Source organism: Hydractinia symbiolongicarpus, chromosome 1 (genome assembly GCF_029227915.1).
Source record: "Hydractinia symbiolongicarpus strain clone_291-10 chromosome 1, HSymV2.1, whole genome shotgun sequence".
Classification (NCBI taxonomy): domain Eukaryota; kingdom Metazoa; phylum Cnidaria; class Hydrozoa; order Anthoathecata; family Hydractiniidae; genus Hydractinia; species Hydractinia symbiolongicarpus.
This window is the reverse complement of record NC_079875.1, coordinates 12085622-12113134: the sequence shown is the minus strand read 5'-3', so window position 1 is coordinate 12113134 and position 27513 is coordinate 12085622. Positions and strand designations below refer to the sequence as shown.

The 27513-nt window shown below is 32.7% G+C and overlaps 1 protein-coding gene across 3 annotated transcripts in view; it reads left to right on the top strand.

Annotated features, from left to right (window-relative positions):
- The window catches only part of LOC130639332 (transient receptor potential cation channel subfamily M member 7-like), a 61203-nt gene that overhangs the window by 9467 nt on the left and 24223 nt on the right, over positions 1–27513 (top strand). For all 3 annotated transcript variants that reach the window (XR_008982369.1, XM_057447067.1, XM_057447068.1), the window contains exons 2-13: positions 8402–8478; positions 8991–9087; positions 11582–11625; positions 12201–12330; positions 13432–13599; positions 14283–14622; positions 15452–15511; positions 17262–17596; positions 20202–20286; positions 22562–22668; positions 23795–23929; positions 24545–24622. Coding sequence is in view for 2 of the 3 variants with exons in the window: in XM_057447067.1 (XP_057303050.1) it covers positions 8402–8478; positions 8991–9087; positions 11582–11625; positions 12201–12330; positions 13432–13599; positions 14283–14622; positions 15452–15511; positions 17262–17596; positions 20202–20286; positions 22562–22668; positions 23795–23929; positions 24545–24622 (1656 nt within the window). In the remaining variant the exon portion in view is untranslated. The remainder of the gene's footprint in view (positions 1–8401; positions 8479–8990; positions 9088–11581; positions 11626–12200; positions 12331–13431; positions 13600–14282; positions 14623–15451; positions 15512–17261; positions 17597–20201; positions 20287–22561; positions 22669–23794; positions 23930–24544; positions 24623–27513) is intronic.

Genomic DNA, 27513 nt, shown 5'->3' with positions numbered 1-27513 from the left:
TTCGAACTTTTCTAATGTTGTGTCTTTCAAATAAAGTTTATCTAACTTTTCTAAAACCTTTTCCAATCCATCATCGCTATTAATGATTTCTAATTCAAGTTCAAGTACGGCTTCTTCAGCCGACCCATCTAAAGTCAATAATACGGCTGCTCCATGCTTCTTTTTCTCGAGTGTGGTGAATGAGGACCAGATATTCACTTTCTTTTTCCAATCAGTGTATAATGAACTTGTAGACAGCAAGGGAGGATTTTTGTTTGACAACATTTTGCATCCAAAAACCGTGTAACATCCAGAGTCGGGGATCTTGTTCCAGCTGCTACCACTGTTAAATTGAAATATAACACTTACAGTTAGTTTGATCCTGTCCAACTAGATTGATACTTTGGTGATACTTCTGTTGATATAAACTCAGCGTCCCATGCAGCTGTATTAGTTAGGTAACTATTAATGGAAGATACAACTATCACTGCATACCTTTTTTATCAATAATATCTGGAAACTTGTTATAAACAAAACTTTTTTAGTTGGCCATGTTGAGGCACAGATTCTTTCTGAAAAATGTGCGAGAAAAAGGCCTTGTAAAAAATTTCTTATGCGTTATCAGGCTTGGACAGAGGTGAAATCTCTGTCATGAGGGCCATCACACGCCAAAATCTTTTTGCCGGGTGCAACAGACCGCACGCCATAAAGTAAAGTTGGGCTTGCGTAGTACACGGCTTAAATACTTGGCGTGACTAAAACAAAAGGCAAAAAATTGAAAAAAAATCGTATGAACCAACTTTCATCAAACTTCCGATAGATTTCCATCTTGGTCAAAAACTCTTATTTGCTTAGATCTCAGGTCCTTTTAATCAAGGAGTAAGCCTGTTCATAGCCAACCTGACAATCCAAGCTAAATCACAGACTCCTGATTTAGGGATCGTCTCCACGATTGTTTTAAATTTGATCGTTTCAATTTGTATCATTTTTTTTTTAAATGATCTCTATACGAATTTGAAACGATTTGAAACGATAAAAACCAACTGTAATTTGTATCACATTTGTATCAACATTTATAAATTTGCTTAAAATCGTTTCATTTCAGTTAGAATCGTTTCGCAATCGTTTTGCAATTGTATCGTAATCGCTTCATATAAATTTGTTTCGACTCCATTTTAAAATTGTTTCAAATGTTTTTGCAACCGCTTTGTATCATTGCCTGTAGATCGTTTCTAATTTATCACATTGCAATTATCATATTTACTATTTACTATATGTACTATTTATAGCCGATTTCTATAGAACTAATTACTAACTAAATTCTAAAGTTTTTAAATATGCATAGTTTTAGCTACGTAGCGCGCTGCACTTGTAATTTCAAAAATTGTAAGAAAGGATAATTCGCAAGTAACTTATTTTTTTCTGAGATAAGATTTTCTAATTATTAGACATAATATTCACATATTGTAAAATCTTTTCTTGCCATGTAATAACAAAATATATGGCTTTGTTAGAGTTGGTTTTTTATACAAATTACGACAAGAAGTTGATGTTCTCTCGCTATTTTTTTTAATACAAAACAGTCCTGGTCATATGAATGCCACAATCAAAAACAGTCGGTGTTATTATGAAGAACGTAAGGTATAGGGAACATTAAAGTCAGCCCCTTTCCCTCATGCTGACAATCTTATGCTCGGCTGGTGCATTACACTGAGACTCAAAAGACAGAAGACCATTTGGAACCATGCCACAAGTCAATCTGACATTCATCGTCACAGAGAATACTGCCAGAAGAGTGTGGAGAGAGCAAGTTAAATATAACCAGAACATGGGAGAGGTTAGGTGTCCTGTACCTTAATACAGCTTTTGGACGAATGTTCTTGTGATGTAATACCAAAGAAAAAACATGTTGAATAAAGTTTAAAAAATCTTTTTAAAAGGGGAGAGAGAAATCAAATATGTTTAGTAATAATAATCGCAAAAATTGTATATTGTATTAAAAAGAAGTCCAGAAGTTCTGCCTCCCACACGACACGGCAGGCAGTAAGTTAGCCCTTCCCTCGGTTTTGTGAGAAAAAGTGTGTGCTTCATGTTAAGCTGTGCCAGTGACAAGCATTTTCGAAGTATGCCACCGGCAACTCCTGCCATATACAAACAAATAATGCCCTAACCTAATGGATTCATCTTAAAACATAAAAAGCCAGTAACATTCGAAAAAAACAACAGGTGTTATTACCCAATGCAACATATTCAATTTCTAAAAATAATTCATTTTTAAACGCCTATGTTTTTCATTCAAATTCCGAACCTTAAGTCATTTTTTTCTTTGATTTTTAGTATAGTAAATAATACTTTATACAAAAGACATTTTAGGTGCGCATTATTGAAGTGACTAAAGTGTTTTTCGTGCGTCGTCATGATGTTTTAGTTTTTAGAAAAACTATAAACGTATCAATAAACAATAAATATAAGATTTTTTTAAAAACGTACGTAGCTAGCACAGAGGAGGAGAAAAAGGTAAGTTGGAAGAATTATTATCAGAGGTTGCTTAACACTGAGTTTGATTGGGATGAGGATAATTTGTCTGATGATGTTGTAGAAGGGCCAGCTATGCAGATCAAGACAGAATGGGTAGTGGTGGCTATTGAAAATTGAAGATTGGCAAGGCTGCAGGAGTATCAGGTGTTGTTGCAGAGATGGTAAAAGCATCTGGATATGTTGGAGTTGAGCTTATTACAAGTCTTGCTAATCAGATTATAAAGGATGGTGCTATTCTGAGTGAGTGGCAGTCAAGTGTAATAGTGAATTGTTTCAAGGGAATGGGTGATTAGAAAGAGGTAACTATAGAGGTTTGAAGTTGGTTGATCAAGTAATGAAAGTTATTGAAAAAGTGATTGATAAGTTACTTAGAGAAAGAAATGATATAGATAAGATGCAATTTGGTTTTGTTCCAGGGCGTGCCACTACGGATGCAATATTTTTACTCAGACAGCTTCAGGGAAAGTATTTATTAAAGAGAAAGAATCTCTATTTTGCCTTTGTAGATTTAGAGAAAGCTTTTGATAGAGTGCCACGTAAAGTTATTTGGTGGGCTATGATAAAATTAACGATTCACTTAGTGACAAATTTAGTGTAAATGTTGGTGTACATCAGGGTTCTGTACTTAGTCCTTTGTTGTTTGTTCTAGTCTTGCCCTGTCGATGGAGTTCAGAACAGGTTGTCCATGGGAGTTATTGTATGCAGATGATTTGGTTCTCATAGCAGAGTCGATGGAAGAATTAGTTGAAAAGTTTGAGAAGTGGAAGAAAGGGCTAGAAGAGAAAGGGCTAAGGGTGAACACAGCAAAGTCTAAAGTCATGATTAGTACCATTGCAGCCAAGTGTGACCTTGTAGTTGGAAAGTGGACTTGTGGTGTTTGCAGGAAAGGGGTTGGTAGTAACTCAACTTTTTGTCAGACTTGCAAGCATTGGGTACATAAGAAGTGCAGTAGTATTGGTGGAAGATTAAGAGCTGATATTCAGTTTGTATGCAAGCGTTGCAAAGGTGAGATTATAGAGAATGAAGTATTTCCAGCTTCAATGATGTACAACAGTGGCTCGTTAGACATAGTTGAGAACTTCTGTTACTTAGGTGATATGTTGGGCAGTGAAGGGGGTGTTGGAAGAAATGTTACTTGCAGGATAGGTTCTGCTTGGGAAAAGTTCAGAGAGTTCTTCCTTTGTTGACTAGCAGTCTTGTCAATTGAGTTAAAAGGTAGGTTATATGAGGCCTGTGTTATGTTGTACAGTAGTGAGACATGGGCAGTGAAGCAGGAAGATCTTGACCGTTTCGAAAGGAATGATATGAGAATGGTTAGGTGGATGTGTAACGCCAGTCTGAGAGACAGAAAGAGTTCAGATGAGCTAAGAAGCAGGCTAAGTCTCCGTAGAATTAAAGATGTTATCCAGATAAGAAGATTAAATTGGCTGGGGCACTTGGAAAAAATGGAGGGGGATAATTGGGTAAGAAAGTGTAGGACTTGATAGTTCCTGGGGCAAAGCCCAGAGGCAGACTGAGAAAGACTTTGCAGGAGGTTATAAGGACAGAATTGATACAGAGGAAGTTGAGTTTAAATCTATCACAGTCTAGATCAGATTGGAAGAGGGTCAATAATATACCCTGTCCAAACTATGCTAGCATGGAAAACGGACGTTAAGCTGGGAATGATGATGAATGATGATGTAGATAAAAGAAGTTTAATTTTTAAGAATCGATTTTTATTGCGTTTTAATTGTTTCATTAATTACGCTTCAAAGAGAAACAAAAATCGTTTTATAATTTGTTTCCGAATTCGTTTCAGGAGCTGTTTCTGAATCGTTTCAGAAGTTGATTCATAATCGTTTTGGAACTTTGTTGCTAAATCGTTTTCCATTCAAATTCCAATCCGTTTCATTTTTTAACTCACTACTTTTATTTTATTTTAAATCGTTTCATAATTGTTTCATAATTTTAAATTTTGTTTCATGACACGATCTGAAACGATTTTAAAAAATAATGATACAATCACGAAACGATCATAATCGTTTCAATTTGTTTAAAATGTGAAACGATCGTAGAGATGATCCCTTACTTAAAAGAACTATGTAGAAATGAATCTCAATTGCATGGCCCCTTCATCGTTGGTAACCAGGTCTTACACAAGAAATCCAGCCATGCGGTTCTTAACTAATGCGGAGGTGAACGCTGAACAAGCGACCAACATTCTATTACCAGTTCGAATGCTTTCACTCAGAGATGTTTCATAATAAAATGATTTAAATAATTTTTTTGAGATCATGGAGTGTTGTAGGTAAAGGAAAAACTTTTTTTCATTTGTCAAAACAATTCGAAACCACAGCAGGTCCCATTTAATTGATTTTTTCTTAATGCTACAAGTGTTATTTTTATTCAAACAATTTTAAAAACGAAAGGATAAACGAAGCATATTTTTCCTATTCGCTTGTGATGACTTTACAAATAATATTAATAATACAAACTTAAAAACTTATTTATTAGTTTTTTTTGCGATTTAATTGGCTTTTTAAAATGTGCAGCCTTACTTTGTTTTTAACGGTGCCTGACGACACATTTATTACATCTGGTAAGTGTGATCATGATTACGAAATTTCCATGATGGCACATGGCAGATGAAAGCAAAACGAAGTAGATGCCGAATTAAGGTTGATGAAAAAAGACAGATTATATTCGAATTATCTCGTTATTTTGCATGTTTCGATTTTACGGCAAAAACAAAAATGGGTGGGCAAAGGCAGGCGCGTGCGATCGTACGCCATTCCTGTCCAAGCCTGCGTAATTATGTGTTTGATGTCAGTGGTTGGTTGATTCTAAGGACCAAACATACAAAAACAGGACAGTCCCCTGGAAACAAATGCATGTGTTTTTAAGGGGACGCAAGGTAAAGTTTCAACTAAAATGTTACTAAAACTAGATACTTATAATTTAAAATAATGATGGAACTGTTAAATTAACATACCATTACATGTCATGGGTTTTTTTTATTCGTCCTAACTAATGATTAACTATCTTAATTAATGAAAAATTAGATCTCCTTGTAATCACATTTCTTCTTAATATCTTGTTTTACTGAAATTGTTGACATAAAAGTAAGCCCACTTGAACATTAAAAAGTACTGTGACATATCTTGTACTCCTGTTTCAATTCCCAGTAGTATCACTATGATGTCTGTTTTTTTGATACACGTCGTATCATTAGTGTAAAAAATTTTCTGTTAAACTATGCCTTACTTTTATTAAGGTATGTATATATTTTTTTCAATTACGACATTCTAAGAGCAGCGAGAACGTTTGACAGTTTTTAACGAAAATACGTTTTTTATAAGTAAGATATGCCCTGACGTTTTCTGTTCTTCTTTTCTTAACCTTTTTTAGTCTGATTTGTTCTTTTTTGTTCTCTTAATATAAAGGACATGGTTGTATAAAAATCGGCCAACGTCGTTTCCAGCAGGTGCTGAGATTGAGGTTGTAATTCATATCCATTTTGTTTTTCACTTTAAATCTCAGAAAATTAGGTGACAGTGACGTTTTTGTTTCTGATGCAACTCTTTAACCATGTTCATAAATAACCGCGCCAATATGAATATTATTTTGTGTACAGTAAATTCTGTAATGAAAGCCCAGTAGTTTATTTAAAAGGGGACGCTTATTAAGACGGGTATTTAATACTAGCTGTTTCTTAATTAAACTATTACATTTGAATATATCCTTTTCGACATACCATATTTATCCTTTTTTTTCGCTGGGAGATCAGTATTTCGGCTGTAGAAATGTAGAAAGACAAACTAAATAAGAATTACGGCAATCATACATGCTATTGCAGTTGCTCGATAATTTTTTGCAACCTATTATAAAAAAGCGGGTTTACTAGAAAGGCAGAAAAAATTACAGTACCTATATTTCCATTAGAAATTCAACACATCACAATTGCTTTCGAAGAAAAAAAGCCCTGTTTTGACAGAAAGCGTTTATTGGAGAAAGTTTATTGGATGCAGGTATTTACTAGAGACTGGGTGTTTCTTAGAGTATTTAACACATTTTACGTGTGAAAAAAAATTACAAACAGCAAGCAATCTAGGTTATAAAACTCAGATTTGGGTTGTTCTTAGTTTTGAAAACCGAAATGATTTGAGTCGAGCCTGTTCCTATTTTGTTCTTACTTTTTTGGCAAATTATGAGGCTTGTGTTTTTATGACATATTTTAAACAAGAACATGTAGATGCTTAGACTTCGCAAGAATTCTTTTTGATATTAACGAATGGCGTCGTTGGTGGATTCTTGAAAAAAATATAGTGATTTTTAGACAATTTTAATGAGTTTCAATGCGTTCTCCGGAAATCTATAACTACAGTTTATAATTTAATTCTATGACCTCAACCACTGAGTTTGCTTGAATCGACGCCATTTTGTGGTTAAGCGTATATTTCTGTTTCCAGTAGCTATTGTGCCGCTTGATCGCAAGATTGTGCAATCCTAAGTACATCGTACTTTGCCTGGCTTAACGTCCAGGCACCCTAAAATGTTATTTTCCTGGTCTTCAATTTGAGCCCTGCTTAATGTAGTCTTAGTCTTAAAAACTCCCTAAAATCCCAAAATTAAAATTGCTAAAAAATGGAAGGCCTGTTTTATATATCTTTTTCATCCTTAGTGTTTAAGATTTTGTGTAATAATTGTCAACCAATTCTCTGATTAATTCAAAAACATGTAGTTTTGCATTGTTAAGTGCTCAAAAATATAAAAGGAGTGATGTCTTACCAGCAGTAGTTTAATAACTCTGATAAATATCATGGATCTCCTGCAAAACTACCATACCTCCTGCATTATACTGATTATTAATAGTGTTGTTGGAGGTGGAGGTGGAGGGTCATAACACAGCCTTACAAAGGTCTGTGATTGTTACATTAACCATGGAGACATTTAATATCCAGTTGCTTACCAATTCACCCGTACCCCATCTATCATCATACCACAATACCATACCGTTTTGACTTATTGCAATTAGAACATATCGTCTGTACCCTACCGATCATCATACCACAATTACCATACCGTTTCGACTTATCGCAATTAACATTTCGTCTGTACCCTACCGATCATCATACCACAATTACCACACCGTTTCGTCGTCTGTACCCTACCGATTATCATACCACAATTACCATACCATTTCGACTTATCGCAATCAACATATGGAGTGTGCGAAGGAGGAGGCGCATTCCCGAATGCAACCTGAACAAGGTGCATTAACATTACATCATTGTGCTGATTATTAATGGCGTTGTAGGCCAATTGCAGCCTGAACAAGGTGCATTAACATTACAGCTTTGTGCTGATTATTAATGGTGTTGTAAGCCAATTGCAACCTGAACAAGGTGCATTAACATTACAGCTTTGTGCTGATTATTAATGGCTCATATGGAAGGTTGAAAATTATTCGGGAATTTTTTTATCTTTTCAAGCAATTCTTATTGGTTCTCAAGTCATATCGCTTCAAAGTTTTGTCATCAACCAGTTTAAAAAAATGCAATTGTTGTTATTGAGCATAATTTTTGAAACTGAATAATAATTTATTTAAAATGTTCAAAACTGAATGGTCAAAAAATATCTTAGCCTTTCATGTTTCGCCAAAACTGTTAAATATAACACCTTACTCAATGCTAGATCAACGTATAATTAGTGGAACTTAAGTCTGAAATCTTAAGAAAAAATCAAGAATTTCCAAAAATATACACAAATTTCTAGACAACTTTTCATAAAAGTTGTCTAGAATTCATTTATTCATTCTTTTATAAAATTAACTTGTTTTTTGCAGAAAGCAAACTATCTATTGTACTAGTTCTTATTTTGTCTTATTTTTTTGTTTTTTTAGAAAAAATCAGTTTCATTTTTTCAATGGGGACTGGAAATTTATGAAGACTGCCAAAATTATAATCCGGTTGGATCAAGGTACAAATTAATCTAATTTGGTTTAATATATAAACAAATCTAAAATACTTATAGTTATAAAGTGGCAAATAAAAACAGGTTCATCTTTAGACTATATATTCTTCCGTTATAAAATCTTGTCACTATCTCATAGCTATATTACTATTAACATGCACCAAAAATATTTAGCATTTCTTCTTTTAAGTATAATGCTGCAAATAGTTAAATAATTCTGCCAAGATAGTTCCAGTGCTACAGCTATGTAAATTTATGCACAAATGATGTTGTCTTTATTAAAGAGAAGTATTAAAACAACAAAAATTGTGCATAAGGTAAAATTTATGATCTTTATAGTACTGCACTGCCTGTTTTTTCAAATTTGTAGACATGTTTGATAAATCAAAAAGCTATTATTTATGATGTATATATGCAGAAATATTTCTTTTCCTTATAAAATTTCTTACAAAAATAGCATTTAACGCAGGAATTTTTTTTTATATTTGACAAACTTATAGTGTTTTTTGTTTTTCTAGCCTTTGTAGGGAGTGTAATGTTGTTGAAAAACTGCATCCAGCAACAGAGGGCATCATAAAAGAATATAATAAAAACCCCAAAGGCCAACTGCAAAAGGTTAGTGCAAATAATTTTATAATTTAGGATTAAGCTAGTAATCTCTATAATGATAGCCATCATCTGTCTGGCTCTGCACGGACCCCCCGCTGAGTTAGAAAATGATGTTACGGAAACACGAATTTTAAATGCGATATATTTTTATCGATTTTGTTGCAACGGGTAAATATAAAGGAAGGGCAAACCTGTGGATTTTTTCACGGGCAACTGGACTTAGCTGGCAATTGTAAAGTTCTGTTTTTTTATCAGTTAATTTTAGCCCAGTTCAGGTGAGTTATGGCATACCAGACCTTGTTTTTTGTTATAGGAATAAATGTGCATATGTGAGATATGTTGGTATAAGTAACCCTGTACATTATCTTCTGTTTTTCGTTTGAGTATCAGTGTATTACACCAGTGGAGCATAAGAGTAGCAACATTAAGGGCAGTTGATTCTATGCATGCACGGAAAGTTATATGCATGCTTTTGAATGCGCTTATGAAAGTGCAGTACAGTGAAGAAGTGCTGCACAGTTGAGAAGTGCATACAAGGAAACTAGTCACCTTGCATTTTTGTATCTTAACATTTGAAACACGTGCCATTAATGTTTGCACTACCATATTGGTAAAATATCATAAGAAAAGAAACTTTGATCGGGTGATATTTTCTGTCTCTTACTGTATTGTGTGATGCATTAAAGCAGTGTTTTTCAAAAATGCTTAAATTTGCTTTAGCAGTTCCTTTCTATATAACAGCTACTTTTTTATCATTGGGTATCTTAGGAGACCTTGTCTTCCAGGATTGCTAGGTTTTTATATATAAAAACCCCTGGGAGAAGGGTTGATGAGGATACAGACTTATTCTATATTATCCTTATTTGAGTTATCATATCCAGCTCAGTTTGGCAGGTTATAGATCAGTAGATTTCACAACCTGTTTCTTCGATAAATCTTTTTTAATTTAATAATTTTTCAAAACGAAAATCATTCAAACAGAGATCGATGTTGGGAGTTTGTAGAACTTTTTAAACATTGTTGCAAAGGCATGTTAATTGTTTTTTGCTATGGAAGTCATTAATTCTAGTGAATAAAATTTATTTAAAAAGAGCCGTACGTAATAGGGTCATGTGCCACAAAAAAAGCCATAAACTGTGGTAAAGCGGCAAGAAAAATAGATATGTACTCAATATGTCATTGAGAATTTCTTTTGCAAATCTTTCAGGTAATTTCAACTTCTAAAGGCATTACCTGTAAACTCAAAAAATTAAGCCAGGAAATTCTGAAAAAATTAATATAATTAATGTATGTTATACAAGTTCAATAAACTGCTGCTCAGCTGTTGAGTTAAGTATTGACGAAAATAAAAGTATTGAACATTGTTGTCTTTGATAGCAATTTGGCCTTCCCTCTTGGGAATACTCCTTGAAAATATCTTTGAAAGTTGAGAAACAAGTAAAGCGTCTTTTCACAATTATTTTTTAAATCATTTACAGATTGTTTCATATAAAGAACGTGAAGCGATTTGAAACGATTTGGAAAGTTGAAATGACTGGGAAACAAATGAGATACAATTTGGAAACTGTTTAAAAACAAATCCAAAAACAAAATTAAAACAAAGTCCAAAAATAATTCTGAAACGAAGTATTTTCCCAAAGCAATAAAAAAAATTAAAAACACAATGAATTTATTACATCAAACTATTTTTAAGCATTCTTTTCTTATTTTAACAGATGTCACAAAAATTAACGCAAAGTTAATTTTTTTGATTTGACTAGAAAATCTGTATATTTGTAGATTCAAACCACTGTTTGAGACAGCAGTGACATTTTCTATTTTGATGGTTTTAAAACGAACTATGGGGATGCTTTTCCAATCATCAAAACGATCCTGTTTTGAAAATCTTAAATTGAAATGCTTTGATGTTTTACTTTCTACTAATCCTTTATGGTCTTTAAATGACATGCAGTGATTTTTTTTTGCTTTCTTTAAATCCTGTTTTGATGTTTTTCAACGTGATCTATGGTAATGTTATCACTTTCTACGATCCCATTTTGTTGCGGTTTTCTTTCAATCTATGGCAAAGTTTTCGCCTTTTACAATTCCGTTTTGATGGTTTTTAACTTTCTACATTGCGATTTACTCAATGCTGGTGTATCAGTCTTGCATGTCTATTTCAAACCATATTGTGTTTCCATAATTTTTTCTGCCAAAAAATGCTGTATGAAAGACCATCCTCCTAACAGGTTTGTGAACACGTTTTTACCCTTTACGGATTTACCCTTGCCAATGTTAAGAAAGGCTGCATTATGGTCACAAAACAGGCTTTACCATAAATTTTCTGGCAATTTGTTTGAAGTTTGACTGGACTAACGCTCCAGTGATCTTGTGCTCTTCAGCCTAATTGTTGTAGTTTGTTAAAATAATTGCATATTAGAGTGAGCGTGTATTGACATAGAGAATATTTTTTGGATATTTATCTACACACTGTAATAAAGATGTAAATATTCTTTTATAGAAATTACCTGTGACTTGTACAGAATATAAAGGCGGCCACAAAAGGTAAGTCATTGTACTTCAGTTGCATCTGCTTAATTTAAAATACTTGATAATAATATCAAGATTGTGTTAGATCAAAATTTACCCTACATTTAAAGGTATTTATGTTTGTTCCAAGGAAAAGGGATAAGGATGGGTGTGCCATAAAATGTTTAATGTTTAACAAATAAATAATGTATAGGGCTAATGTTACACAAGTCGATTTATTTTTTACCTGCTTTTAACATAAAGCAACTGTTTTCTTGTTTAAAGCAAATAGGAATGTTTTAGTTTTGTACAGCAAAAGTAAAGATGTCAATCAATGTATGAAGAAAAGAAAACAAAAAATATGGCAAAGAAACAAGATTTTACAGAAATCTTTATAAACAAATGGTTTAAAAATGTTTAAAAAAGTGGCCTGTTCTGCTTTCTAGTTACAATCCCACTAGAGTGTCTCACCTAAGTTCTTTTCATTTTAAAATAAATGCAGTTGAAGTTACTTTTAATAACTTTTAAATGTAGCGTTAGCAAGCCTTATTTAAAGGAACTAATTAACTTGTGTATTATCAGCTTAACAAGTAACAAGGGTTGTTTTTTAGGCTCTGTGGAAACTGTAACTGGGTGGAAAATGAACATGTATCAGAAAAAAAGTCTTCAAGGGAACATATTCCGACTAATGCATTTGGTAAATTAAAACTTCAAGGTAACCAAACACAAGTAAGGGCGAAGGTGAGTTAAAGAAAATGTTCTGTATACAAAACCATCATAAAAAACTATGGCAATGCTTCTCATTTGTTTTTGTTGTCACTACACTTGTGATTATGCCATTGATCAATTGCTTTTATTTAATTTACTAGTTGAAAAAAGTTAGAATTTGCTAATTTTAAAAATGCTATTGGTGCCTGTCTATATGTATTGGTCTTACCTTAATATATAAAAAAAATCTACAAATTAAACACGACTGATTGAGCAACACCAACGAAAAATTAAGACACATCCAGTATGCCTTTTTCACAGGGAACTGCATTTTTATAAGGACTAGTTGGTAAGCTCATGTAAATTTTCACTTAGGCAGAAGAACAACAGAAATAATTTGAGGTTTAGGAATTTTGATGATGTCAGCAGTTCATATACAAAACGTTTTTTTTTTCAGAAATTGTTAACCTGTTGCATTTACTGCATAGAGCCTAAAACACTAATCAAAATAATGTATAGGATCATATCCTTTCAACAAACGATTAAAGAAATATATGGTTTTTAATATTTTTTTTGTAATCGGAAAAAACCAACCAATCCACAAATGTTTTTTGCCTTGATCATTTTGTGATTGTTCAAACAGAACATCAAGCAAAGTCTCAGTAAACACACGTTTTTAACATTTTTAGTTTTTATAACGGCTTGTGTCTTGTAAGTTACGGAAATTGTTTAGTTATAGTCCTGCATTGACGGCACTTAGTTAACTATGCAGGCAAAGATAGATATCGATTTTTAAATCATCATATACATTTATAAGTTAACCAAGCACAAATGGGCCTGAAGGTTGCCTTGGTGCCTTTATTTCATAAGTTGAATTGATATTTTAATTTGAAGAAACAAGAAACAGAAATTAGGTGTCAACATCAAATCTAACGTTTTTCTGATTTATCTTATCTACTGCCCTAAAGAATATAAAAAATAAAAAAATAACCTCACATGCTTCTGTTATCAAGAATAAAGTAAAACAATGGCTAAAGTATTTTAAACATGATTCTTGTTAAAGTTATTGAAGGTTACCTGATTACAACTTCTTTTTGTCACATCCTAAAATTATCATTTTGTATTTTTTTGTAGTATGTTCGGGTTGGAGACTTTACAGATCCCTTAATGATACTGAATATGATGAAGAAAGATTGGGAATTACAACAAGTTCCGAATTTAGTTGTATCGATAACCGGTGGTGCAACTGATTTTCAAATAAACAAAAATTTGCATGATGAACTAAAGCGGGGATTAAGGAAGGTATTTCTAATAACTAAATGTTACTTATTGCGCACATTTAACCATTATTTTACACATTTGCACCAAACCATCTTGCATCAAAATGTGAAAACCAGTGCCTCAATTTTCTTTTATTGCAGAAATTTTCTATTTTATTAAATTCTACTTGCATAAACTGGCAAAAATGCTTGGAGGCGTTATGTCTTTTTTGTTGATATGGTACTGCAAATCTTTTCCACGACCATTCTGGTAAATAAATATTTTTATTGATATGTTCTTACAGAGAACAAGGTAATATAGATTCATTGCAATGAATTGACATTAAAAAAGGTTCAACGAAAAAATAAACTTGCAAATAGTCAAACTTTGGACACTTGATATTTTGAGTCATAATTTTTTTTTCTTCTGATATAGTAATATAAAAAAGTACAGTACACAGGCAAATGTGGCATGTTTATAAAACAATATTTGGTGTCTTTACATGCTCTTTTCAAAGTAACAATAGATCAATATTAACACTACAAAATTACAAGAATTAATAAGGATAAAAATAGGATATAAAATAGAAAATAAACCCAAGGCACAAACTTACCATGTAAGGCATTAGCTAATCCATTTTCCATAATAATGTAAACGTTTCCTGTAGCTTAATCATTTGGTTATTTTAAAAGGATAACTTTACTGGTAAATGTTTTTCTTTATAGATTGCTACGAAAACACATTCGTGGATTATAACTGGTGGCACAGATACAGGGGTCATGAAATTTGTTGGTAAGGCACTGGAAAATGAACCTTATGGAAAAGTCCAGCTGTTAGGTGTGGCCACTTGGGGTGTAATTAGTGGTAGGGAAGTCTTAATTGATCGTGGCGATCTGGTTCAGTATCCTCCAGATGGTCACAAACTTACAACAGGAGACACTTTGTTGGATAAAAATCACACTCATTTCATACTTGTTGATGGCGGAAAGGTTCGAGAATTTGGGCAAGAAATAAAATTGCGTGCAGAGTTGGAGCAAGAAATAATGAAATGGCAAATTGACTCTGGTAAAACGTTTTATAAACACTAGTTTTTATTTCAGCTAATGTTATTTGTTGATGGTACGAAACATACCATATCTTAGTTTCACTCAAAAAAAGTGCAATTGAGGAAAATTAATTTAAGGGCGCTTTGGATCCTGTGTTTTTATAATACTATAAATTCTGTTAATAGCTGATTTGCCTGATTCCACTTTTTTTGAAAAGATCAACAAATAAACACTGATAATATATACTATTACACCCAACAAAGATACAAACATAAAAAACAACTTTAAAATAAAACAAAAATAAGATAAACAAATGATGTTAACTCTTTATATACCAATATAAAATGCTGTAAACTTTCTTAAACATTTGAAGTCATCTATAAAATTTAGGTTCTTTAAAGGGAACCCAAGGTATAAAATAATGTTGGACTTATATTAAAGAGCTTAAAAAGTTGTTTAACAAGTGTTTTTAAATGTACTTTTAAAGAATTTCAGATTTTATTATGCTGCATAAATTATGACGTCATATTTAAGTAATAGCCAATTTTGACATTTTCTGTCATCAGTAATTTAAGACCTGTTAGGGATGTGCTTTTAAACTTTATTAATGCATAGATATTATAATTTTCCTTACCAAAATCACACTTTCTTGCTGGTCCCAGGCCTCTCAATCTTTTGCTGACGACCCCATAACTTGGTATCTATACGTCGGTTTGCAATCAAATTTTGTGAATAAACATTTGGGGCCTATACACGCTTATTTGATGCTTTTGAATGATCATTCAGTATCTGAATTTGTGTTTAGGGTCATAGATGAAAAGTAATGAGAATATATTTTGTTTTTACAGCTCTTAAAAAGATTCCTGTTCCAGATGGTGGAGTTGATACAAGAAAGATTGATAAACACTGTGAGTACAAAGTTTGAGTTGTTCTGAAGTTCCTGAGTTTCAAAAGGGCTCAAAGCTGTTGCAATTTTATTCCAATTTTGTAAATAAAAAACAAAGTAAGATCTAATACTGCGTTTTTAATCGTGTCTGACCAAACAAATGTAGAGCTCAGACCAAATGGGGCATCAGGAACTGCATCAATTCTTGCGTTTTTTTATTATTATGAACAGACATTCAAATAAGTAAATAAGCTGTGTGAGAATGCTGTTTATCTTCTACCAAATTGAACAAAAAAATATGTACAACAATAATAATATACAATATATATCTTCATCATCTATTGTAAAAGGAACCTCAGCTAAAAAACTGTGCATAGTTATTACCTTGCTTTGGAAAATAGATAGTGGGTGGGAGGGCAGTATTAATAACTTATAATGGGAAAATAGTAATCAAGGCTGTGATGTCATGACTGAAGATAGTGAGATCCATGCAAACTACCAAGATTGGTGTTTTTCCACATGGAGCTGGGATAAATGGTTTAAAAACCATTTAATACCTGTTACCCGGATAAAAACATAGAAGTTGAAAGTAGACTATAGCCAAAATAGATCTAAGTCTTTTAAGTCACTAAAACATTGGCATTTGGATAAAAATAAAATACATGTTTATGTAGAAACCATGTCTTCTGACAATAGCAAATTTTTCGATCAACTGTAGGAAAAGAATTTCTTTTCAAACGCAATGAAAACATTGCAGTTGTTGGATGGCTTGTGTTGTAAAATTAAACGAGGACATGTTTAAATTATCATCAGAAATAAATAAATTATTGTTTTGAGCAGGTCGTTGATGATGATTCAGGTCACATGATATAGCATTCTCCATCCTGTCTTGCTTAACTGATTGAAGACCAGTCCTCTGTTCCTCTGTTTAAAGCACCCCAGGTTTATTTATACACCATTTCTTGAAAAATATGGCCTTCTGCAATAATTTTTCTTGTTATAAAATTTTTGCCAGGTACTTTTGCTAGACCAAGAATCTTTTTCCAGTATTTCTGTAATTGGCACACAACTAACACTTGCCTTAAAACCTTATGCTAATCTAGTTAGTGTTCCTCAAAAACTTTCTTTCTTGAGTCAGCTGGAAACAGTAGAAGAAACTTCTGAACTATGTGGGTAAAAGTACTTAGTAGAAATTACATGGAACCATTTTCAAATTTTTTGTATGTTGTATATATTAAGCCTTAACTATGCATAACATTTTATCCTGTGTATAAGCTTAATAAATTATTGTAGGATGAGCCTTTCTTCCTTTCCAAATTTTATGTACCTTATAAAAGAAGAAGGTATAGGGAGTATCAATTCTAGCCATCAATTTTACATTAAGGTGGTAAACAGCGAAAACATGAAACTGACAATGCTAACAAACCAGTTTGATAAAAATCGATTAAAATAACTTGTGGTGGCTAATGAAAACTTACTTGTCTGACAATATCAATATTTTTGTACTAAATAGGAGTCAAAATACCTTCTTCAACTAACCTTTTCTACTTCTGTGAAACTAGTCTGTAATCATTAAGTTTAGTGTACGCAGTTGTAAAACTGAAATGTTGAAATAGATTAACTCCCAAAGCTTATATGCAAGAAGAGACTATTCTACTTCTGAACTAGAAAACATTTATAACTTATTTAATAATGTGTGTGTCAGTATTCCACATCTTTGACCTTCAACACGTAGGCTCACTTGGCATCTACAACTTTCTTTTAATTTTTAGTTGCGCCTGCTATTCAAATTGTCATTGAAGGTGGTCCAAATACAATTAAACAAGTCCTATCAAGTTTAAATTCGTGTTCAGATAATCCAGTAAAAGATAATTCGGACAACTTAATCATGCCGGTTGTTGTTGTAAAGGGCAGTGGTCGTGCAGCAGATATCTTGTCGTACGCATACACACTGGACTTGAGTGAAGGAAATGCCCATACAGATGCTGGAGCTAAAGACGAATTGCGTTTAAGAAAAAATATTATGCTTCGTATGCCAGGCATGACTGTTGCTCAACAGCTCAGCATATTTCATAATGTCAAACTTTGTATGGATAAAAAGGAATACGTATGTACTGATTTTTGTAAGTTTACTAAATAAAAATTAAAAGGCTGATATAAGCAGATTTAAAAATTATATACTTTAGATTACCAATACTACTTTGATGTAGAGATGCATTAAGTTGGTATATAAAATGCCATATTTCAATTTAAAAGACTATACTTATTTGTTTAAAATATTTTTAAAAATTCAGCTTTTAGAAACCATCTTCAGTGCTTAAAGGATGTTATAAGATTATAAGTTAATATTGGCACTAGTTGTTGTGGAAAATTCTACAGGGGATTGCCCATTGTACATTTATATTTGAGATAGGGGAGTGCTATCTTTGTTATTTCTTATTGCAATTTCGTGGTTAAATCAACTTTATTGATGGAACGTGGTGGAATTAGTATTAACCTTAACTCCCAAGATATTTATACTGTGAAAAGTTATTGTTTGTCACAAAAATTGTTTGAAAAATTCTTGTTTGAGAACATCAAAACAATGTTTCAAAATATTCATGGATTATAGGGAAAGTATGGTGAACTGAGGGATTTGTTTATTAATAAAAAAAATATATCCCCAAAAATATAAAAATATAGCCCCAACCAGTTCTGGAAAACAGTGAAGGAGGTTTTGCTGATGAACCCTAGACCTAGGAATCAGCCAACTATGTTGATTATTGACGGTAAACCTTTTAGTCATGAAAGACCATATTTGAAGATTTCTATAAATATTTTACAAACATTGTGAGTTACTTAAAGCATAAAGTTTTCCCATTAACAAACTTCACATGGTGATACAGACAAACACTGACAGCTTACTCCAACAATCACTGAAACCAAGATCCTAAGTCATCCAAAGAACTCAAACATAAAATGTGCTGCAACATACCCCCATGCTTTCTTGAAAATGTTGCATATGTCATGGCAAAACTATTAACGCACGACACAAACAGATCGCTTAAAAAAAGGAACAATGCTAGAAATTCTTTTGATAACTATTTTACAGGTAATATTTAAAGTCATCAGGAAATGTGTACATACTCAAATTATGGCTCATCATCTTAAGTCCAATAATTTAATATCCAGCTATTAATTCAGATTTTGAAAAATAAGTTGACCAAGCTTGGAACAGCATACTTGGTGGATCACATCAGAAGGGCTATGAATACAGGTCAGCTAACAGATACCGTATGTAGACCTAGCAAGATGTCTGACACCATCAGTCATGTGACCATTGTTGACAAACTACCAAACTATGGAATCACCGATATCGAGCAGTAATGATTTGTAGTTATTTATTCGCTCAAAACAACAAATGCGTTATAAGGGTATCTTATCATCCGAAAATCCTATCTACTGTAGTATTTGACAAAAATCAATCCGAAGACCACTAATTTTTTCCAGGATTTTAACAATTACGTCAATGTTCTGGCAAATGGTAGAGTACGCTGATGATACAGTTAATTACTGCTCCCTCAAGAACATCAACGTCATGCAGAATCAATTAGCTCGCAATTTTGAGGCTTTCGCACACTGGCGAGAAACGAATAAATTTATTATTATGGTATTTGGTACTGCCAAAAGACTTTGTAAATTAGATGATAATCCAATCAATCAGTTTTAACAATATCAAGACCTACAAGTATCTAGGTTTATTGTTAAACAGTATAATGAACATAATGGAACAGAATCAAAGTTCCATAAAGAAAGTGACATAGGGGGTAAACCTAACAAAAATGAAATATTTTTTTGACTAACAAAACAGCCAAACTGGTGTATCATCAATCAATTATTTTACCGATTCTTGCCTACTGCTTCTTCTCTACAGTTGCAGCTACTCAGGAATAGAGGGTTTTAAAATGTACATTCTGACTTCACTATTTTATCTCTTTATAACATCTTTTTAGCACTAAAAATGGTTTTTTAACCAATACGCTTTTGCAGATAAAATATGAATTATTAACAAATAGTACAGCCCTTAAAATTAGCATCGTAATTGCTGACGTAAAATACAAAGATACCGTAGTTGCGTCAGCAATTTTTTTGCCGACGTATTTTTTTTGTGAAATTTTTAAATAACAATAATTTTGTTTGGGCTACTCCCACTCATTGCGACTACAAAATAATTACATTCGATTTTCAATAAGTTAGGCCATTATCACTAACTAAAATCAGTCAGGCTACAGAATATTGTGATGCCATTCAATTCGTAATAATAATCTAAAAAATTGTATATCGCATTAAAAAAAAGTCCAGAAGTTCTTTCTCCCACACAACACAGCAGGAAATAAGTCAGCCCTGCCCTCGGTTTTGTGAAAAAAGCCAGTTGGTAGTGAACTATTAACCTAACAAAGCTCACCATTCGGAAGGTATGTCAATAAGACTTTTACTCCAATCCCATTTGTCATTGTCTTAGGAGATCAATGCATCAAATTTATGAGAGGTCTAGCCCTAATAAAAGGTGAATGAAAAAAGTTTTTGCCAGCTGAAAAATTTCACTACAAAAAAATAATGCCAGCGCAAATCAGTTGAAATGTATCTCACGTCGGCAGTTTTATTGCCAGCGTAAAAAAAATTTAATTTTAAGGGCTGTAGTATTGTCAAAAAAAACTATGTGTTACTTTTAGATAACAATATATGATCCTAGTAAAGACGGTGATTTTGATGAAGCTGTTTTGTTGGCATTGATGAGAGTCAATAGCCACGATGAAGGTATTTCTTTTTATAATTTTTTATAATTTTTATGTTGTATCTTTTTATGTGTTTATAAGCATTTATATGGCAAAAAAAAACACTTCTTAATGTGATGGCATTATTTTGAAGTAGTCTTAGTACAGACTGTTTACTCAAAGACCAAAAATACTGTTTATTTAGTCCAGTTTTGTATCGGTATATTTTTACTGCGGCACTTGATATGTTGTATTGTGCCAATTGTGTAGCTAGAACTACCTCCTTGCTACTTTACTTGAACACAGAAAATTTGTCCTTAGTCAAAACACTTTTTCTCTTTTTCAGGAACAATTCAGGACGGAATTTATTAGCTCTTTAGGTTAAAATCTCACCATAAAAACTCAATATACTGTTCTCCCTACACTGTTCTAATCTTTTCATATCTTGTAAATTCATGATTTAGTTTCCAAAACTTTGTATTTGGCATTTTTATTTGTATTAATGCTATACTTATTGCTAATTCATTTGAATTGGGTAAATTGTTTTTCTATCGATTTATTGATTGTAAACGTTTTCCAGATAAATGATTCTTATCAGTTGTTACCGGGAACCTATAAGTTTCTGTAGCTGCTTTTGACTTACTTATTAATTATGCCAGCCTGATAGTTCCCCCTTTCAGTTTCATATGTGTCAATTGGATGGAAATGTAGGTTTCATGGAGAATTATAGGGATAGTTTTTCACCATCAGCTTATTCTTCCCCATCCTTAAAAAAATAAACTAGAAGCCCTGGGGGCTCTAAGAATTTCCGCTCGCTACCAAAACATTTGATGACAACCTGCTAATTCGTTGTGTTATCGTGCCAAACATTCAAAAATGTTTTTTGTGCATGAAGCTCTGAAGATAAAGCACACAAGGGACATTATATCTTACAACAAACGCAAACAAGACGAAACGTGTCATAATAAACTCATATTTTAAGATAATTGCTAACAAAAAATACAGCCTATCATTCATGGTTGAAAGTCCTGCGATTGAAACGTTTATGGTCTTATTAACTGTGCCAATTTTTGTCAAAAATAAAGTAGTTTTAATTTTTGGGCAAATTTTGGCCTGAAATGACATTTAGGTGACAAAAAATCAAAATTTTGTATCATCATCATTTTCAGCATACTTTATTTGTTTACTGTGCCAAATTTGGCCGAAAAGGAAGTGGATTTTATTTTTGGACCAATTTTGGCCTAAAATAGCATTTAGGTGACACAAATCAAAATTTTGATGTCACCATCATGTTCAGCATACTTTTTTTGTTAACTGTGCCAAATTTTGTCGAAAATAAATACCAAGTTGGCCTGAAACATCATTTAGATGACTTCCCAGTACTTAGGGAGTTTGGGTATGAAGTTTAAATCTGTGATGTTGCAATTGACCATTTGGGACAGGGTTAGTTTTAGTCCGTTATACCAATACTATCTTCTCAGAGGAACGTGAAATCCCAGGGTCGATTTTTTTTTTCAAAAAATGCTCCGAAAGGAAAAAACGACGGTTTTAAAGAATTTCTTACGCCTTCGGGCGCAGAAATTCAAAAAAATAATACGTTATGTTGACAACCAACTCTGACAGTATGCCCAGGGACTTGTAGATTTTTGAACACTTTGTGAAACATATTGAGGTAAAGGTTCAAAAAACACTGATTTTAATTTTTAAATATCCAAACATGTTTACAACGTAGCCTGTCCCATCAATTCAAGGTGTAAATCACATTTGACAACAAATAACACATAATTCATTTAGAACTTAAAGCTAGGTGCAAACAAAAAATGATTATTTATATACTTATATCTTAACAAAATTTTATGGAACTAAAAAATGATGATCTCCTGACAATGGTTTATTTACTTATTGACTCATGATAACCTTCTTAATTTCAGATGGTACTGTTACCAATAGGCAGTGCTAGTGTGTTTAATATTCTATGGAGTCAGGGAAACTGTGCAAGCACAGAAACTGCTAATTTCAACCACTACGTGTTTAGAGTAGTTTAGGGCATGTCATGCATGATTCTTATTATTGTTGTACTTTTCAAACAGATTCTGTAAAAATGTTTAGACAGGTTCGTACATGGCTAACAAACGCATTTTAATCTAAGGGAAGGTCCTATGGCATCTACCATAGAGTATTTATGCATGTTCACTGATACTAGTTTGTAACCTATTAAAAAGATAGATGTTATAGAAGTTTTTTGAGAGAAGAACTGATATCCGTTGATCTGTTGATTACACATGGGTTACCTGCTGGCAATCTTTTTTGTTTTTTAGATAAAAATGTGCTTTCCATCATTTCACAATTGGAATTAGCAATGTCTTGGAACCGGGCTGACATTGCTAAAAAGTACCTTTTTACAGATAATATTGAAACAAATCATGTAGGTATATTTTTACTAGATTTAAAGTTATATCTTTGGGATTTTCAGTTAAAATTTATAGCATTTTTGCTTTCTTATATTTATCAATAATATTTATTTGTGAATTTTAAATAAATATATACATATTTTATCAATATCAATATATTGAGGAAACACTACAAATTCACTTGTCCATGTTTTCAACAGGATTAGACTCTTGACAATTCTCAAAATTCACGAGAAGTTGCTTGTCTGCCAGGAAGCTGTTAAAGCAGAATCTTGATTTGTAGGCCAATCTTGAAATTCCTTTGGTCTGGGAAAAATCGTGGAAAACATCTTTTTTAAAAATGGCATGAAAAACGTTCATGGAATTATTTTTTCTGCATTAGGAAATTTATTTTTGATTACATAATTGCATGAGTAATGTAAAAATTTATACTAAGAAATATTTTTACAAATTGTCTTTGGGCAGGTAAAAGCTCAGCATCCTCTCCTATTAAGACATAAAGAAACCTTCTCTTATAAAGCTTGAAGGGACTGCTAAAGAAGTGTTATTACCAATGTAGGTACTTCTGAGCTGTCATTGATGCAATAAGCTATAGGAGCAAGACATGGTCAACTTGTCCCTATAAGTTCTCTAAACAGCCTTTTCCCTATAGTAAATAGCTACAACCCTGCACATTAGACAAAACATCATAACTTGGTCATAACTCTGCAACTGATCACTTACAGGCAAAGGCAAAGAACATAAAAACTGCAGCTTTGGCTCGAGAATTCCGTAAACTTGTAAACATTTAAAAATAAAAAAGGTTAAATTAAGTTACGTAAAGAGAGAAAATTTAGAATGTGCAGAGATTTAACTATACAGATTCTTAGCAATGATAATTTCCATGTTCTAAATAAACTTCTGAAAGCTTTAAAAGGATTTCAACTTTTCTTTACCTTTGACATACACGTCAATATAGCCACAACCCTCGTTGTAGTGGAATTTTTCTCATTGAATTGAATATGAATCTGATTAAAGTCTTGCATTTCTTTTAAGGAGTTCACTGTAATAGAAATCTACTTCTCATTGTTACTGTCACTTGATAAGGTACTGCTGTCATTTTAGATACATTGAGTGGTAAAATTATATTTCTTTTCATAGAACTCTTCCCTAGAAGATATAATGATGGATGCTTTATCTGGAGGCAAGCATGAGTTTGTGAAGCTTCTTCTTGATAATGGCTTTGATATTAACAGGTTCCTTGATTATGGAAGACTTTCGGTGCTTTATTTAGAGGTAATGCGGGAATGTAAACATTTTTAGTTTTTGTTCAGGGAGTTTTACTCATTTCTTTTAGGTGAGCATATATATGGTCTCTTGAAATATATACCTCAGAAATTTTTTTAGGGAAAGTTAAATTGGTGGATCTGGCAGCTTTGACAAAAATCCGCCAAAATTAAATTATTTTAGTATTTTTTTTTTTTTTAATAAAATTTATGACTGATATTGTAAAAAAACGTAGTGCCCTTTTTTTAAAAGAAAAACATGAACTTGCATGTTTTTTTCTAAAACAATATTTCATCCGCCAAATTAAATTGCTGTTAAATTTGATATTTTTGTCATCAGCCAAGTTAAATTCCACCAGTTCAGCTAAATTTCCTTTTCACCCTTTTTTCTTTAAGATATATTTTTTGAGATATATATATTTTTGAGTATAGTACCCCACTGGGGTAATTTGCATCTTGTGTGAAACTCTTAATTGCTTCCTAATTGACTCATGGCTCGAATTATTTCTCTGTTGAATTAAAGAATTTTTTTTTCACTTTCAAAATGGGATTTTTAGCTGATTATGTATGTACTTTATTTCATTATTTAGTTACTTAATGTACTATTTTACATGCTTTATCTTAGACATTTGTACCAGTTGAAAGTGTCAGCAAATTTATATTTGTTAAAAACAACAAGGGGAGTATAATTGAAGACATTAATGTAAGTAATGCTATTCCATTAAATTTGTTCAAGGGTATGGTATTCTCTGTTGCCACACACTCAGTATATTGTGACATTTTTTTTGAAAATACGTGTTCTTAAGGATAAATAAATTTTCTATTATGATGAAATAAATTATAAAATACCTAAAATCTATATAATAATACGCTAAGTGTGTCCGTCTGTCTGTGATAGGCGAAGTTGATATCGCCATTTTCCTTTAGTGTTCCCGAAATTCTCTTTGAAGTCGCCGAAAAAAAATTATGTCCATTTTGCTAGTGGGTTCACTTTGTTTACATCACGCGATGAAAATAACTCAATTTGATTTGCTGAGATAAATTTAACGGTTAACTTTTGAAAAATGATGTCCTTTCGCCACCAAAAAAAACCCACAAAAGAACAATCTTAAAAAAAGTAAAATAAATGGTTTAAAAAAGCATATTTAAAAAGAAAAAAGTCCAAGTGAAGAAGTAGAAAAGTGAAGTTGGAAGTGAAAGTGGAGCTAAGTGGAGCTAGAAGTAAATTTAGAAGTAAAAAATAAAGGCCACCAAAAAAAAGCACAGAAGAACGATCCCTTTACCTTGAAAAAAAGGGGGAAAAGTGGTTTAAAAAAGCATAGCTATGTATTTAAAAAGAAATGAGACCAACTGAAGAAGTAAAAAAGTGAAGTGAGAAGTGGAGCTAGATGTGAAGTAAAGTTAGAAGTAGAAAACAAAGGCTAGAGTTTAAAGTGGATTTGAAATCACAAATAGTAAGAACTTTGATATTTTTAGACATTTGGTTTTTATGTCAGTGGATCAAGCAGACTCGCATTTCCCAGAAAAAGCCACATTTTTTTATATTTTAACGCGTATGTAGCCATATTTGTTTACGTTTTGTTGCATAATTCATGTGCCCTGGCGCGTAACTGATGTATTGTCCTAAAATTCAAAATGCTATACATAAAGCTGTTGGTTGACTAAAAAACGGAAAACTTTGGTTTGTTGAACTGTAATGTTACTAATTTTACATTACTATTGCTTCTCTTTATATGTGTTTACTAAGCATAAATAGCTAGCTTTAGTTTTAGTTAAGCTCTTTCGCTTTCGCATTTGCGTGGCAGGGAAAAAGATTGGGTTGCTAGGTGAAGCAAAGTAATTATCAGTTCATTTCTTCAAACGAGGCATTCTTAATGAATTCAAATAAGTCAGAAGCCATCAACTTACACTCGATATTAGATTATAACCTCAACGATGTCTCCATTAGAAGAAATCCACAGTAAAAGACCTTTCTTCACCAAATCCTAGCATCTTTTTTCCTGCCACCCAAAAGCCATAGCCAAGGAGCTTACCGCTAAAAAGTAAACTAATGACGTCACGCTGAAATTCATCTATAATTTTTTTCACATTACCTGTGCACCTAACAAGGGGGATCACATGCAATATGACAAGTGGAACGAATTTTATAGAATTTAAAATGTGTGTGTTAAGTTATTTATTATTGTTTTGTTTCTGATTTTGTAATTTAATGGGAGATGATTGTATGCCCTGAAATGACTGATTTTTCTAAATTTTGATGTGTTTCATAACCTTTTTGCTGGGTAATGGTAATATACGACATGCTGAATGAAATTAATTTTTGTTGATTTTGATGTGTTTCTCAAAAACCAATCTGTTTTACATTTTGTGTAAACTTTTGTTTACGAATAATAATAATCTTTGTTAATTCAAGTTTATTCTTTGCTCATTGATTTTTTGACATTTAGGTTTAAAATTGTTGGAAAAAGGGCAGTACGGAACTAAAAAGGAAAATTTTTGTGTTTTTAACTAGTTGATTTTTACGTGTAAATTTTTGTGGGAGAGGATAGTATCCAACCGAAATCACTGATTTTTCTAGATTTAAATTTGATGTTTTCCAAACTATGGCTTTTTCGTATTTTTGTATAAGCTTCTAAGGGAAAGACAATATTTAAAATGTGTAAAAAGTTTATTTTTGTTGATTTGAGCTAACTCTTGCAGGCCTCCTTTTTGACATTTGAGAGTAAAATACCAAGGGTTTTCAACATAATCACTTATAAGATGTACATATTTTAGATGCGTTATTTCTGCCAAAACTCTTTATTAATGGCCGCAAGAATAGTTGATCAGACAAACTGCGTAAACGGGGCTGGAACTCGAAGGAGTGAAGGTGTCGCGCACGGTAGGATGGATGTCAGGTGTGAGCATCGTCAGACCGTTACCCAGCTATCACATCACAAGGTAGATAACACTAGGTTGAGGATGGCTAGTGTAAATGTTGGTACTCTGAGAGGTAGAGCAGGTGAAGTAGTTGAAATGTTAGAACGTAGATCTGTTGATATGTGTTGTGTTCAGGAAGTCAGGTGGAGAGGAGCTTCAGTGAGATTTGTGGATGGTAGGAGGGCAAGGTATAAGCTTTTTTGGATTGGTAATAGTGATGGATTAGAGGAGTTGGCATATTCGTTGCAGAGAAGTGGGTAGAAAAAGTAATAGATGTTATGCATGTTAATAGTGTTAATAGTCGATAGGTAATAGGATTGTCACTTTTCTGTCAGTTTATGCTCCACATTGTGGACTCAGTGAGGAAGATAAAGATAAGTTTTATGATGAGTTAATAGCAGTCACATCAAAGTTTGGAGACACTGAACTTGTCATGGTGGGCGGCGACTTTAATGGTCATGTTGGGAAGTCATCTGAAGGTTATAGAGGTGTGCATGGAGGCTTTGGATTTGGGAGCAGAATTAAGGAAGGGGAGAGATTGCTTGAGTTTGGAATGGCAACGGAGATGGTGGTTTGCAACACATAATTCAGTAAGAGATAGAGTAGGCTGATAACATATGAGTCATGAGGTTGTAAGACACAGATAGATTACTTCCTGGTTAGAAAGTCAGACAA